The sequence below is a fragment of the Heloderma suspectum genome, chromosome 3, assembly GCF_057233095.1.
Source record: "Heloderma suspectum isolate Gila_16-S chromosome 3, 16-S_ref, whole genome shotgun sequence".
NCBI lineage: Eukaryota > Metazoa > Chordata > Lepidosauria > Squamata > Helodermatidae > Heloderma > Heloderma suspectum.
In genome coordinates this window covers 32,650,134-32,666,174 of record NC_139460.1, presented here as the reverse complement: position 1 = coordinate 32,666,174, position 16,041 = coordinate 32,650,134, and the positions used below count along the sequence as shown (strand labels likewise).

The 16,041-nt window shown below is 41.0% G+C and overlaps 1 protein-coding gene across 5 annotated transcripts in view; it reads left to right on the top strand.

Moving 5' to 3' along the window:
* The window catches only part of CRYL1 (crystallin lambda 1), an 89,261-nt gene that overhangs the window by 4,761 nt on the left and 68,459 nt on the right, over positions 1 to 16,041 (top strand). For 2 of the 5 annotated variants that reach the window (XM_084842823.1, XM_084842824.1), the window contains exon 3: positions 13,283 to 13,390. In XM_084842823.1, the coding sequence (XP_084698949.1) occupies positions 13,283 to 13,390 (108 nt within the window). Of the gene's footprint in view, positions 1 to 4,596; positions 4,794 to 5,276; positions 5,405 to 13,282; positions 13,391 to 16,041 lie in introns of those variants that run through there. The other 3 variants (XM_084842826.1, XM_084842822.1, XM_084842825.1) reach the window with 3 other exon arrangements.

Below are 16,041 nucleotides of genomic sequence, written 5' to 3'. Positions count from 1 at the left end.
TCCACCCTCTCTAGGGCACCATCCGTGTTCTGTATTATATGTGGATGATGCTGTCATCCTGTCTTACACCTCGATATGGATGAGATGGTTGCTGGTGGCTCCTTCCAAGTTTTGCCAGCACGAAATGTTGACTATGAACTATAAGAAAACAAAGGTTATGGAATTTGGTAGATCTAGAAAGATCCATTTCTGGTTGCTGGATGGCCATAACCTAGAGTCAGTAACTAAATATAAATATCTGGGAATCATTTTTTCAAAAGCTGGCAAATGGGATAAACATATAAAAGGGACAGCAGAGAAAGCTAAGATTACAAGTGGGGCAATCTTAAGGTTTTCAGCTGGGAGAGGAGGGCACTTAATTTCCCCACTTTTGGAGCTTTATTGTTGTAAACTATTGCCACAAATGCTTTATGGGGCAGCACTATGGGCAAATTCAAACCTGGCTGAGCTGGAATCAGTTCAACCTGGGTTTTTAACAAGAGCTCTATATGTAGCAAGAAGCACCCCAAGGGCCATAATAAGAACTGAAACAGGGGTCTTACCCATCTTGGGCCTGGTAATGAATGCAGCGGCTCATCTCTGGCTCAGATTGATTTTCCAGCTAACCTCACCATTGCTTCAGGCCACTTTTGATGAGATGGACCATGCAGCCGGGTCTTGGTCATGTGACCCGGATTGGTTTCTCATATGAATTTCTTTTATCAAAGGGTTACGATGTGGCCAAATTGCTCATAAAGGAGAGGATAGCAGATACATCGTGGCAAATGGACACAGCCAAGGTGGCTAATTGCAGGTCAAATGAATTATATGCTGGGTTGCCAGCTACATTCAACCAGGCAGCACAATATCTGGCACACCCATGTCCTTTTTCATTACGGGTTCTTATTACAAAATGCTGACTGACTAGTATTCCCTTGAAGGAAGTAGAGGGAAGATTTCATAATGTACCCAGGCCATGTCGGCTGTGTCCATTCGGTTGCAAGACAATAGAGGATCGAATTCACTTTCTGCTAGAGCGTGCTAAATAAGATAACTTGAGATCCAAATATATTTTTCCACTCCTAAAGAAAAAGAGGTTGGAAACATCAACGGATAAGGTGCTTATGTTATTAAATGGACCGGACTATTATGTTGCTTTTAGAATGGCAAAATATATGAATTCTGCTTTGAAAGTGAGACAATGGGCTTTGAATTCAAACCCCCAAATTGTGCTTAGTTCAAGGTAAGATAAGATGAAATGGTTTGGTCTTAGGTTTTAAATATTAAATTTTAAGGGTTGTTGAATTTCTGGAGGTAACCAGTGGTGGTGGTTCTTGATTTTTGTTTTTTAATTTAAATATGTTTTAGCTGTTCATTATTTTGCAAATGACTGTTGTCAATGCAATAAAATTGAAAAAAATAATTAAAATAAACCCATAATAAAGCAACTCTCACCATTTCCCCAACAATGAGGACAAGTGGAAAAGGAGAGGAAAACAACATTGCTTGACTTGTTATGGTATATATCAGTGGTGCACAGAAGCCTTGTTGATGGGTGCCTATCTCTTGTCTATCAGGGTAAATATTGGCATTTGATATCCTTAGGTGTCACTTTCTCCTTCCTCTGTCTCATCAGTGGATGAAAGGGCCATGTTTGTGTACCCTCCCCCATATGCTCTTTTCCTGGGTAATCAGTATAGAAACAGGCTCTCTTTGCTGCTGGGATAGGACAACCAGCCTCAAACTCACTACCCAGCTCACCTGCTGCAATAACTGCGATCCTATGCATCTCTATTCAGAAGTAATTCAGTGGGACTTACTCCAAAGTAAGTGTATAAGATTGCAACCTAAACCTCTGAATTGTCATCAACATGATTATTTTTTATCTTAGTATTTTAGAAGATCAAACCTGGATAGCAGGGTAACATCTTTCTTTTGAAAGGCTTTAAAAAACAAAAATCACACATAAAGATAATGGAAATTGAATTTTCCTTTTGAAAAAAAAGTTTTTTTAATTTGGAGAAGGGAAATGGTATAGGTTCAAAGCTTTTCATGATTACATAGCTCAATATTGTAGCATTAATAAATTCTACTCTGAAAGTTAAAATCTGAGCTAAGATTTTTAGAAACTCTTAATTCAAATAGTGCCTTTCTAACATCACAGCAACCTGAAAATGGAAATGGGCAGCTCAGCCCACAACCTAATTACAATGAATTAAAATATTTTTGGATTGATGACACAAGTAACTTTAGTGCTTGCTTTAGTACTTAAAACAGAAGGTACTTTAGTGCTTGGTGTTCCTCAGACTGTATGAAAAATAACACAGCTTCTAAAATTATATCTCTATACATGGCATGCCCAGAGTAAAACATTTGTGAGATATATCCACCTCTTGCAACTACTTCTCCCACTCTGGGACTTCTTCAGTCTGACATAATTATGCCTGAAGCAGTCTGGAACTTGAAATTATACAAGGGCCATAAACTAAACTTTGGAAACCCCGAACCTTGACTGACTCCTCTCACAAATAAGGCACGGGAAATTAGGACTTAAGGATCTGCCTTATCCTGAATCAGGCTATAGAGTCATGTAGCCCAGTAGTGGCAGGTTGACATCAGCTGTCCAAGGTATCCAGCAATTTCCCACCTTCTACCTGAAACCTTTAAGTAGAGATGCCCGGGATTGAACCTGGTGCCTTCTACACCAAGAGTACCACAAAGCTACAAGACCTCCTCTATACACTGCTTTACTGGCATAATTTTTTCATAATGGTATACTGTTCCTAAATAGTGGATAGGTGGAAATTATGATCTTCCAAACAAGCTTGAGAGACAAAATTTGGCACACTCATGTACACATTTAGCACATCCAAATGTAGTAATCTGAAACCCTCATTTGTTTTAAGGAACAAATCTTCCTCCCCTGCTAAACTTCAGATTATTGGTCTTCAACACACACCCCCACCCCCATATTAGGAGGAAATGGTGATGAGACAATTCAACCTCAGCTAATACAAATCTGGTGGAAGATGTTAGGTTTCCCAAAAAACTAGGGGCATGACATCACAATTTGCAGGACATTGTTACTTTTTAAAAGAGTTTGACAACATTTGGAACCGTGTATGTGTATACATCTCAGTAAATACAAATCTGGGAGATGATATTATATTTCCAAAACATGGATTTTAAATTGGTGGGGGATGAGGGAGAACCTACCAGAATATTGTTGATGTTACAATTTCCCCTCACAGAAATATTTTTCCAAAGGAGGGAAGCAAAGTTACTGGCTATCTTTCATATTGGGAAAGTTTCCATTACAGGGATGCTGACAAGGACATCAACAGAACTGATACTGTCTCTGAGAAAAAAAGATAATTGTCTGTCCATCCCCATCATCCCAGGATGTACTTGAAGTTGAGGAGATCCAGCTAAGGAGAAAGCTAGCAAATACTAAGGGTTTGACCGTAGCCGAAAACATGGAGATTATATGTGTGTGTGTGTGTGTGTGTGTGTGTGTGAGAGAGAGAGAGAGAAAGAGAAGGAGGATGGAATATGAATGTGGAGGGGTGGTGATGGAGATGTATGGTTGAGACAGAGCTAACTCCTGCCCTGTCCTCTGACTCAAACCACCTCAGGGCTGCCCCAGTCCTCCTTGTCCTGCCACCCAGAACAAGAATGCACAAGTGGGCACTTTCTCTGGGCAGTCCCACTGGTCATGATCAGGGCCAACCCCAGGACCAGGATAAATAGTGTCCTGGGTTAGGAGAGCACTTCGTCCTCCACCCCACCCATAGTCAGTTTTGTAAGGCCACACAAGAGGATTAATGGGGTGTGATATCCATTGAGAACAACATTGCTCAAAATCTTGATCTCTCAGCCACTGTGCTAGTTTGCACAAGACAAAGTTCAAAAAGCCACATTCTGAGCAGTGCACTGTGCAACACAGCAGAACCATCACAGGTTTTACCTATACTTTTTTGTTTTGTTTTGTAGCAGTTCCTATCTTTTGGTGAGCATTCTTTATTTTAGAATATCCATTATTTTTATCTTTAAAAGTAATCAAAGTTTTAAATAAAGAAGGTATCCAGCTGACCTCTTAAGCCTATGGCTTTATTTTATTACTATTTAGATAGTGTTTACAGTATTTGAACTGCTAAATGTTTGGTAATGTTGTCTCAAAGTGAAGCTGTGTTCCACTGGTTTTTACCTAGCACAAATGACACCGAAGTGGAAATTGAAAAAGGAACATACTTTAAAGCTAACTGAAGGAGGATAATTTTTGTGGTTGGTACCCTGACAACCTGTAGAACCTTGAAAGAAAGGTCACAGACACTTGCTTTTTGCCACCCTAGCTCACTGCAGACAGTACATTACTAATATTAACAGCAGCAACAGCCACTGAGCTCAGTCAGCTCTGCACCCCCCTCAGCTCAGCTCAGCTCAGCTCGTGCCCCAGGCAACCGCCCAGCTGGCCCTAGGCACGAGCCTCCATGCCATGCTGCCCCGAGAGAGGGGGTGAGCGAGTGAGAGGCGGCACTGGATGCCACCTCTTCTTGCCCACCTGACTTGGCCCACTGGAAGGTGTGGTGATGGGACATCCTCCCCACTGTGCCGCCCAGAGAAAGGGGAACTAAGTGAGCGGAGGTAGCAATGGCTGCCTCCTGTCAGGCGTTTGCAAGCCTTCTGGATGGCTCTACTGGGCCCAATCCTTCCCGCTGTGAGTGCCGCCGCCTCTTCCTGGTGCTCGTGCGCCCTTTCTGGACGCTGGGCCCAATCCTCCCAGCCACGCCACCCAGAGAGAAATAGGTGAGCGGGTAGGTATTTGACTGAAACAAAGGACACGGATCGATTAGCCAACTGTTTATTTTTGCGGAGGAGGAAGGAGAGTGTGTGTGTGTGTGTGTGTGTGAGCGAGAGAGAGAGAAAATAAAAGTCGCAAGCGGGAGGCTCCATAATGACCGTTTCTGGGATCTTTCCCCCTCATATGTGCCACCTCATAAGAGCATCCCCCCTCCCCCAGGCTTTCTTCCTTTCATGGACCCAGGAAGAAGGAAATAAAATCTTCTTTTACACCTTGGGCGAAGACCCTGGTTGTGGCGCCCGCCCATCACTCTTTTTTAAAAAAACTGTTGTTATGATTATTAGTTTTAAGCCGGGTAACCCCGACTCGAAGTCGTTTACTTGAGCAGCCGCTTCGGGCACTCGGAGAACCAATAAGAACTGTCCTTTTCTGGGAACCAATGGGAGTGGCCGTGACATCCCCTGAAGTTGGGGGGTGGGGAGACAGCGTTTCCTTTAAGTAGGAAGTGGCCCAAGTTGTCCAGTGGGAGCTCTGTTCTGGGATCTCCTTCCTCTGCCGTGGGTGCTGCACTTGATCTCGCAAGATGGACCCTATCCAAGAGGGACGGGTTGTGATTGTTGGCAGGTAAATTCCTTGATCCATCTCAGAGGCTCCTGTCTACAGTGCCCAGAGAGAGGAGATAGAAAGATATTTAATACAACAGGGAACCCCCCCCATCCCACCCCCCAAGCCTGAAGGGCATAGACTGGGTGTTCTAGGCACAGCCTCTAGCTTACTTCCATGTAAAAGCCCCAACTTGACACTGGTACTTGCAGCTGCTGTTGCTGAAGCAAAGTATTAAAACCAATGAGTAACTTCCCTGTGTGTAAATAGAACGGTTACCCAAACGTTTACTTTTAATCTGTATAAATTATCTTGAAGCACATGGAACAAAACAGATTGGACATTCTAGTGGAATAAGAGAACAAGTTTTTTAAAAGCCTTTTAAAAAGATTGATTTTATATGCAATATATCTTAATTAAACCATATGTTTTGGGAAGCTTTATAAATGACAGCAAAACATAGGTTTTTCCAAGTCTGAAAACTGAATGTCTTTGTACTGCTCTGGGAGGTATAAATGTGTTCAGGTTGTACACTTTCTTCTTTTTTGGTAAGTTAGCTACAGCTGCTTATTAAAGTTGCAGTAAGTTTTTGTAGCTGAAATTAGTGCTGCTGGCTGTGCTGCTGTGTACCTGACTATGCTGGGATAAAATTGCTTTGAAATATGTAGTGTATAGGCTCCTGTTTCTCCATTAGGTAAGATCTGAATGTTACCTTCTTGTTTTTATTATTGGATGTTTCGGTCCTATCAATGATCCAGCCTAACTCTTCAAACAAAGGGGCATGAACACTTGCTCCACAATGGCTTCCCACACTGCAGAACATAGAGGTGTGAACTGTTTGGAGCATGTGTTTTATATTGTCACATGATGTTTGGCCAAGGTAACTGTTAGGGGCTGCACTCCGTTATGCATCATTCACCAATGGTATGTAGAGGGTAAAGTCAAATTTTGCCTAATGGTAACACCAATTGGGAAATGTCAGAAACTGGAACACTTCAGCTAGCACAGAACAAAGGTCACCACCAATTCCTTCAAGAGTACTACACTGTAGGTTTTCAACTGCTGTATGATTTGTGATTATACATGTGTATCTGTAAATTCATGGAAGAATTGCTTCTTGTAAACTAAGCCAATTAGTTTTTATTTTGAATGTGTTTGAGAATAAAACAGTGAGGTAGATGGTCTATGTACCATCAGTAACCTGCAGAATTGCCCCAATACAATTGCTTATCTGAAGTTTACTGTTAACTTGTTAAGAGAACAAGTAGTAAACAGTCCAAAATCCACAGTTGAGCAATACCTTTATTAGGACCAACCAAAATGTAACAAAACAGCATGCAAACTTTTGAGTTCTCCAGAAGACCTCATCAGGCTAGGTGTTACAAAAAGCAGGAAATGGGAGCAGAAACACAAAAAAGTTAAAAATTAACACAGCTATTAATTATGTGAATCGGAAGTGCCAAGCCTTATTAAAATCAGCAAAACTACTAAGAAAGTTGGGATTCACTCATGCCTTTAGGGCAGGAATGGGCAACTTGTGTTTTGGCCGACAACTATCAATCTTAGCCAGCATAGCCAGCTGCGTGGGATGATGGCAGTTGTAGGCCAAAACATCTGGAAGGTCACAAATTGCCCATCTCTGCTTTAGGATAAAGAACTTATATTAAATATTCAATTTCCCTAGGATCTATATTTGCTTTTATGTGGAAAATAGTTAAAATACACTGTATCATGAAAGTCTTACTAATGCCCTGCACACCTTAAGACATACCTTAATATAGACATTAACACATGGAATTATTAGCCATATTCAAGAGAATGTAGTATCTAAGTGATTTGTCTGACGTCCAACTATTATTATTATTCTTTATTTAATATTGTTATTGGCTGCCGTTCAGGGCAGGAGCCCTCCCAAGGCGGCGTATAACAATAATACACATAATAAAAATTGATGCTGTATTAAAATGATAAAAACACAATAAAACAGCTACTATATGTTTTGTAATTGCTGGAATGTAAAGTCTGTCTAGGCGTTTCAGTTACTGTTAAAGCAACCTGTCTTTCTAGTTTTTAGAATGCATGTATTAGAATGCTGTACATTTTCCAGCTTACTCAGCAACGTTTGGAGTGTAGTTCCACTTTTTTCTTCCTGTTATCTCCGTAGCTGCTTTCTTGTGTCTGATAGGTTTCCTCTTAAAACACACACAGTTTTTGTGGTGTTTTGTCAGAGTTGCTGGATATGGCATTAGCCACATGTCTTTGCTTCACTTTAGACAGGTTAACACGTAATTATCTCCTTAGGCTATCTATGTACTGGCAGATATTGAGGTCTGCAGATAACCTAGCAAATCGAACTTGAGCATAAACCGGTGTTTCCAGTTATAAACAGAGATGAATCCTTTCCTGTTTTTGCTTGATTATTGTGAATAATCACCAATCCACAGCATCTTTGTCTTGCCAGGGTTCAACTTCAGTTTATTGGCCCTCCAAATTATTACTGCCTCGGGGCACCTGCATCACTTCATCAGATTCTGATGGAAAAGAGAGAAAGAGCTGGGCATTGTCAACATACTGATGGCACCTTGCCCCAAATCACCTGATGACTGCACCCCGTGGTTTCATATAGAAATTAAATAGCATAAAGCCTCTGAGAGATCAAAGAAAATTAACAGTTAATGCTGTTCTGTGACAAAAATCTGCAGAATGAATGCTTCTTTAAATGTAATTTTAAAGTCAATTTGCTTGATTTACATTCTTTGCTAAATAAGAAATAAGAATATGTAGCATTGCTTTTGAAAAACTTTTCAGAGCTTTCTTCAGTATAAAATAATAATGTAGATATATTAATTAAGAGACTCATGACACATTCTTGCATTTAAATTCAGTAGAGGTGTTTGCACAGAATCTCTAGCTACGGAGGAGAATAATATTGTCAGAGTATTCTGTTATGATGTCTGATCTTCAGTGGCTTTCATATGACATGACTACAGCTATACCCTGTGACTTGAATTGCCCTCATCTTGCCAGACTGAGAGATGTTTCTACCTTGTAGCCATGTATTGATTTGATAAAACTATTAGGTTCAGAAAAAGCTGAAGCACTTTCCATCAGACTATTCGTTGACTGTGAAGCAGCCACTAGGCCAAAACTGCTCCTCAGAAGTCGTGTACATAATATGCGACATAATTAAAGGTACTATTTAAAGGGAATGTGATCTTGAAAAAAACTGTTTACCCATTATGGCTGTGTGTGTATATAGGAACATAGGAAGTGAGTTAAACTGTGGTTCCATCTTGCCCAGTATTATTGACCCTGACTGGCAGCAGTTCTCCAGAGTTTCAGGCAGGAGTTTTTCCTGCCCTACCTGGAGATGCCGGGGATTGAACCTGGGACCTTCTGCATGAAACCACGTGTTCTACCATTGAGCTATGGTCCTTCCCTCAAATACACACACACACACATACACACATGTGTGTCAGTGTGTACGCACACTGCCATCGATAAACCAAAAACAACAGCTTGATATTGGACCAAGTACTTCCTTTATCTGCAACCAGATTGGCACGAGCTGTTCCTAAAACTGTATTTATGACAGAGCTCTTATTAGCCTGCACAAATGCGTGTTTTTTAATGTTAGACTTGTGTAAGACCACCAACTGTCCCCCAGTTGCTTCTAATATGATGGTAAGGCCTGATTTGGAGGAACCAGGTTCAGTTTTTAAAATTTGCATCTTACCCTTCCTGCAAGGAGATATAGCTGTTTTAGCCTCATTACAACCAGGTAGATTAGGCTGAATGATAGCAAGCCACCCACTGAACACAATCACTGAGCTGGGGGATTTGGACTTTGCTTTCTCGTTCCAATGCCAAACAACATAGCTATGCTAGCATTATACCTCAAATACAACAACTGGCCATATTGGTGGTATGATATCAGGTCTTGGTCTACGATTCACTGCTTTTTCCTCCACTGAAGGACAATGCATGTAAATGAACACAATCTAAGGGCACAATCCTATGCATGTTTAGAAAGAAAAAAGTCCCACAACTCCCAGCATTCCCTAGTTAGCCATGTTTTAGTGTATTTCCTGCTTCTGCTTTTTTTTTTTTTTTAAAGCATAGATAGAACATATCTAGGATCTTTTGTTCCATAAGTGAGATATGTATACAAGTGCATGGGAAAGAATTGACAGTGGTATACCATTCTTACTTTTTTAAACATGAATTTTAGTGGATCTTTTTGTCCAAATGGAATATAAATTAAATGAAAAGAATACACAAAACAAAACAATCCCTGTCCCCCCCCCCTCATTATATACTTTACATATCGAACTTACAAGAATAAAGGGGGGGAGTAACACCCCCCGCACTATAAATAGGCTCTATTTAAACCATTGAACAAATCAAATAACTGATGGGAAAGGTACCTCAGCTTCAGGTTAGGAAAAGAAAAGTTGCACCTAAGATCTCAAATAAGATAAACGCCCCTGTATTTGGCAGGAGTGTGCTTATTAGCAGGCAGAGACTGAGCAGTACTGTTTGTTGGCTGTGTGCAGTTTAGCTGATCTTTGAAATGCAGTCAAAATTATAAGAGTACAAAGTTGACTTGGCTGTTCCCCCATCTCACCCCAGTCAATCTGGTTTGGTTGCTAAATGTAGCTCTCAACTGAAGCATATTTTCTTTTTAAAAGACATACAAATCACCTATCCTATATTTCATGGCATCAAATCATAGAAGTGGCCCAAATCACATATAGGCAAAACCCTGCCCATCCTCTTATTTAAATGATATTTATATAATATGTTCCCCCATCCCCACATATTAACTTGCCTCATTCTGATTAGTCTGCAGCAGTAGTGTGTAAAAACCAACAAGGTTCCTCATGCTTGAAATGCCTGCCCAGTTTAAGGGCCAACAGTCCAGATGACTTGCATACGTAAGCCAAACTGCATGCTGTACTTCAAGATCACCCCTACTCATGAAAGAATAAGGGCTGTAGCTTAGTGACAGAGCATGTGCTTTGCATGCTAAAGGTCCCAGTTCAGTCCCTGGCATCTCCAGGTAGGGCTGAGAAAGATACCTGTCTGAAACCCTGGAGGGCAGCTGCCAGTCAGTCAGTGTAGACAATACTGAGCCAGATGGACCAGTGGTCTGACAATATAAGACTGCTTCCTAGGTTTCCCTGTGTTACTTGCATTTTATTATTGAGAAATTTAAGGCAGCTTCCTATGTAATAAATAATGCCCTGGCTACAAATATGACTTAGAGCTAGCTTGCTCAATGTGGCTGGAAATTCTGTGTGTGCAGTGGGATATTAGGTGCATGGTCTCCCAATGCATGTATGACATTTGGATGTCATGATAAATGATGGTTTATCACAATACGAACAAGCCACAGCAAGCTCCCCAGTCTTCTGGTGTGGCCTTGAGGAGGTCTGAAGCTTTTACTTCTGTTTTTTATTAACCACTGTTTAGTGTTATGTCTAAACCCTAAACAGTGGATCATCTTAACTATAGTTTGTTTGAAACAAGCCAGCTTCTTACACTATGGTTTGAAGTTGGCTTGTTTTATAGTTGAGATTCACCAAAGTTTATTCAAAGTTTATCAGATGAAACAACAAGCTGCAGTTAATTAAAAATGAAGTGAGTTCTTCTTATCTCCTCCTCACAATTGAACCAAAGAAGGGAAGGGGGAAGACATGAGCCCAAGATTTATTGTGGCATGCACATACATTTGAATGTGTATAAACATGATATTTAGTGATTCTTCCATCTCTCTCTCTTTTCTTGAGAGTGATAGGTTGCAGGAAAAACAGAATGTGGTGCCTGACACACAACTTGACGTCTAGATTGGATTCCTAGAAATCTCAGCATCTTATTTTGGGTTATTAAAAAGCACATTTCTAATCCTTTATGGTTTTGGAAATGCATTGGGAACCTGGCAGCCCATCAGTAGAATACTTCAATAGGAAGGAAGGGGGCATGGCCGTTATCTCCGCTTCGTTGCCTCCAGTCAATTTTCAGTGGCAAATTGTATAATATTTGGGATTGTATAATAGTTGTAAAATATTTGGGATCAGAATAGGAAAATTACATTGATCAACTTTTAAGTACATCTGCATAAACATAGAATGTGAGTTCTAAAAATATCAATGTTTAATTTTAATTATTGCTTTTAAATCATTACCACTATTATAATTTGAATAAGTTGTAGCAAAAGATGGAAATGTATGAGAATGTTTTTTAAAAAATCTATATCTGGACTATTAATTTAATATAGGAAAGGAAAGTTTCCTCCTGTGCAAGCACTGAGTCATTGCTGACTCCTAGAGGGATGCCGCTTCCGCTGATGTTTTCATGGCAGACTATAGCGGGGTGATTTGCCATTGCCTTCCCCAGTCGTGACTACCTTTCCCCCAGCAAGCTGGGTACTCATTTTACTGACCTCAGAAGGATGGAGGGCTGAGTCGACCTGAGCCGGCTACCTGGGACCCAGCTTCCACTGGGATCGAACTCGGGTCGTGGGGAGAGTTTCGGTTGCAATACTGCCGCCTACCACTCTGTGCCACACGAGGCTCAATTTAATATAACATTCCATTAATAGAAAAATAGTCAAGAGTACTATTTGCATGCATAATGTCTCAGGTTCAATTCTGACATCTCTCATTTAAAGACTTTCAGGTAACAGGGTTGAGGAGAAGCCCAAGACACTGCACAGTCACTGCCAGAGTAGATAGTAAGGGCTAGATAGACAGATGGCCTAACATGATGTAAGGCATATGAGCATATATGTTCATTGAATGTTTATACAATCCTATATTACACACAATGTCGTATGTATGGTGGAAAGTGCATAGGGAGTCTCCTGCCACCAACATATGGCCAGGATGTCTGGCCAGCAATGTCCTGTGGACCCTAGTATGCAGAATCTCCTGAAGAGAGAATATTCTCATGCTTTCCAACACAAATCCATGTTGCCCAGTGTTCCCTCTCTGTTGAATAATTGTTTTGTTTAATTGTTTATCTGTGACAGTTATATTTCATCACTTCCTCCAAGGAGCCCAAGACACTGTACATGATCTTCCTCTTCCTCCTTCACTTTTATTCTCACAACAACCCTGTGAGGTAGGTTAGGCTGAGAGTCAGTGACTGGGTTCACACTGTCACTGCAGCCCAGCATGAGGCACAGTGGGTTGCGGTGTGTGCGGGTGGCCATTTTGAATATTCAAGCTGCGACTGCAATTTTTGTCGTCATGAACTTGGCGAGGGTGGGTTATTGGTGTGGCCCACCCAGAACCCATGGGCTGTTTTAGGGTTGTGGGTGATTTGTTAACCATGCCAACAACCCACCCTTGCCAGGTTTGGACAACAAGCTACAGTTGCAGCTTGAATATTCAAAATGACCGCCCACACATGTCACAGCCCACCATGGCTTAAATAATGGCCCACCATGGTTGGCTGTTTGATTGTGCAAACAGACCCAGTTACTGGACCAAAGTCACTCAGTGAACTTCATGGCTGAGTGGGGACTTGAAACCATGTCTCCTCAGTCCCAGTCCAGCCCTCTAACCACTACACCGCATTAGCTCGAGGTTCCAGAGGTAGGGCGTCAGCCAGTCTGCTTTGTCATATGCTGACTTGTCATTTCTGTTCTTGTCCCTTCAAAACATATCTTGAACTCCCATTGCTGGATCTGAATGATGATTCGCTAATCAGGAGTGTGCTTGTATGTATCTCAGAAGGGTGGGATGTATATGTCCATCCCCAGCTTGCTTCCTTTAAGAAAATGCTCATAGAGGAAAACCTAGCATTATTTTTTATTGGTTGTTCCTTTTGACAGTACCATCACTAACAATAATAAAAGATACCAACCTTCTTCTCTTTTAATTTTCTCATTAGTGGACTCATTGGGTGCAGCTGGGCCATGGTTTTTACTTCTGGTGGCTTCCAAGTAAAACTTTATGATATTGTGCAAGAGCAGGTAACAAAGGCTTTGGAAAAAATTGGGTAAGTCACCTGGCTTCCTTTTAGTATAGATAAGCAATTGTAATTTATTTAAGACACAATCTTATCGATATTTAGACAGAAATAAGCCCTCCAACTCCCAGGATGCTGGGAGATGTAGAACTTATTTCTGTCTAAACATGTATAGGGTAGTGCCCTTAAAATGTAACTTATTTTGAAATTTAGTTTATTTCAAAAATTTCCAGTCTTTTAACATTTTTTTTAGTATTTTATGTTTTATTTTCTTAGTCCCTGCAGTGTTGTTTAGTATCCTAGTCCCTGCAGTGTGATGTTATATTTTATTATGTGTTGGCACATTTATTAGTTTTATATTGTTGATTTTATTGTGATTTGTATTTTTATCATTATTGTAAAATGCCTAGAGAAATGTGTTTTATGAGACGTTTAATACATTTAATAAGTAAATAAATAATTTCTTTGTATGGTTTTTGGGATTAGCTTCTAATTCTAAACAGGATGAATATGAAATGAGAATTTGATAATTCAAATTGCTATCAGCAGTGCTCCACTTATGGGAGGAAAGGTAGTTGAAGAAATCCATAAGCCCCTCACCCTGACTTCCCTCAATTTTAGCCAAATAGTGCCCTTCATCACTTTCTAAAAAACAGTGGTTTGTATCCTGGTTCTGCCTTCTGTTGACGGAAGAGCTCCACTCGTGGAAGGTGCTTTTCCACAACCTCAGATACGCAGACGATAGCACCCTAATGGCAGAAAGCGAAGAGGATCTCAAGAGCCCCTTGTGGAGGGTGAAAGTGGAGAGTGCAAAAGCTGGTTTGAAACGCAACATTAAAAAAACTAAGATCATGGCATCTGGCCCTATCACTTCCTGGCATATAGAAGGGGAAGAAATGGAAGCAGTGACAGATTTTATTTTCTTGGGCTCCGAGATCACCACAGACGGTGACTGTAGCCATGAAATTAAAAGACGCTTGCTCCTTGGGAGGAAAGCTATGGCCAACCTAGACAGCATAGTAAGAAGAAGAGACATCACCTTGCTGACAAAGGTTCGTATAATCAAAGCTATGGTTTTCCCAGTAGTAATGTATGGCTGTGAGAGCTGGACTATAAGGAAGGCTGAGCGCCGAAGAATTGATGCTTTCGAACTGTGCTGCTGGAGAAGACTCTTATGAGTCCCCTGGACTGCAAGGAGGTCAAATCAGTCCATCCTAAAGGAAATCAACCCTGAGTGCTCATTGGAAGGACAGATACTGAAGCTGAAGCTCAAAAATTTTGGCCACCTAATGCAGAGAGAAAACTCCCTGGAAAAGACCCTGATGCTGGGAAAGATTGAAGGCAAAAGGAGAAGGGGACAGCAGAGGATGAGATGGCTAGATAGCATCACCAATGCAATCAATATGAACTTGAGCACATTCTGGGAGAGAGCGCAGGACAGGAAGGCCTGGCATGCTATGGTCCATGGGGTCACGAAGAGTCGGACACTACTTAACGACTGAACAACAACAACTAGTTTATCTGAGGGTGTGTCACCTTGTCTTGTCTCTAAGGACGCCATATCCAGGAATGTTTTAGGAAATGTTTTGTTTCCCTTCGATAATCAAGTCCCACATGTTGTAAAAGATCAGTGGTTCTTAACTGCCAATTACCTTGGCGGCCCAAACCCTAGACTCTTTCTTGCAACTGGATAGCTGCTGATGTTGAGATTTGGGGCTGGTCTGACAAGTCTCTAATGAGGATCTATCCTGGACTAAGCACAGCATGTGGTAAACAAAGCCAACTTCCTTCATGCCTCTTAAGCTTTCATGCCATGGATTTCTGCAGCCTCAAATAAGTGGCTGTATACATTTAAATAAGTGCTTGGATGGTTTTATTTTAGGGTGTGCTTCTGAGTATAGTAAGTATTAACATGTATCATCTTGTTTAAGATTCAGGAGGTGGACAGTTCACATATAGCAAAGTGCCTAATAGTTAGGCAATATTGTGATATCTGATTTTACAATGGTCTTTTAGAAGGAATTCCAAATTCTAGTAAGTGTGTACTTCTGTTCTGAGAATGCCTCTTGGCTAACCATGTGAGCTGGGAGTTTCCTGGTTCAAATTTCCTCAGTGATGAACTGTGTAGGTGTCTTTAATGAAGCCACTGTTCTCTTAGCATCAGCTCCACAACCTGGGATGATGGTAATAAAGGTCTGCTTTACAACATTGTTTTAACAATTACTGAGATAATGTATACAAAGTGCTTTGAAGACTTTTAAGTCTGCTAAATTAATAATCATTTTGGTGATGGGCTTAAATTCCCATTTCCAGCCTCCAGGCTGACATGCTCTGAGTGCTCCTTGATGCACCATTGAAATGTCATGGGCCGTGATACTTGTAACATTGCCTCATCTTATCTACTTTCTTGCAAACTTAGGGCAGAATCCAACACGGCACTTACACCCCTGCTGATTCTCTTGTGCGCCATATATTCTGACCCTGCTTAGCTTCCGAGATCAGACAAGATCAGACACATCCAGCCCTTATCTCTTTTCTCAGTGTATATTGTTATCATGCAACCTTGGTCATTCATGTTGTACTTGGGCGGAGCAATCTTGCCGGTTGGGGTGGGAGATCCAAAGGCAGAGGAACCGCCTTATCCAAAGCCTTGCCATGTTCACAACTTCTTTGTTTTTATT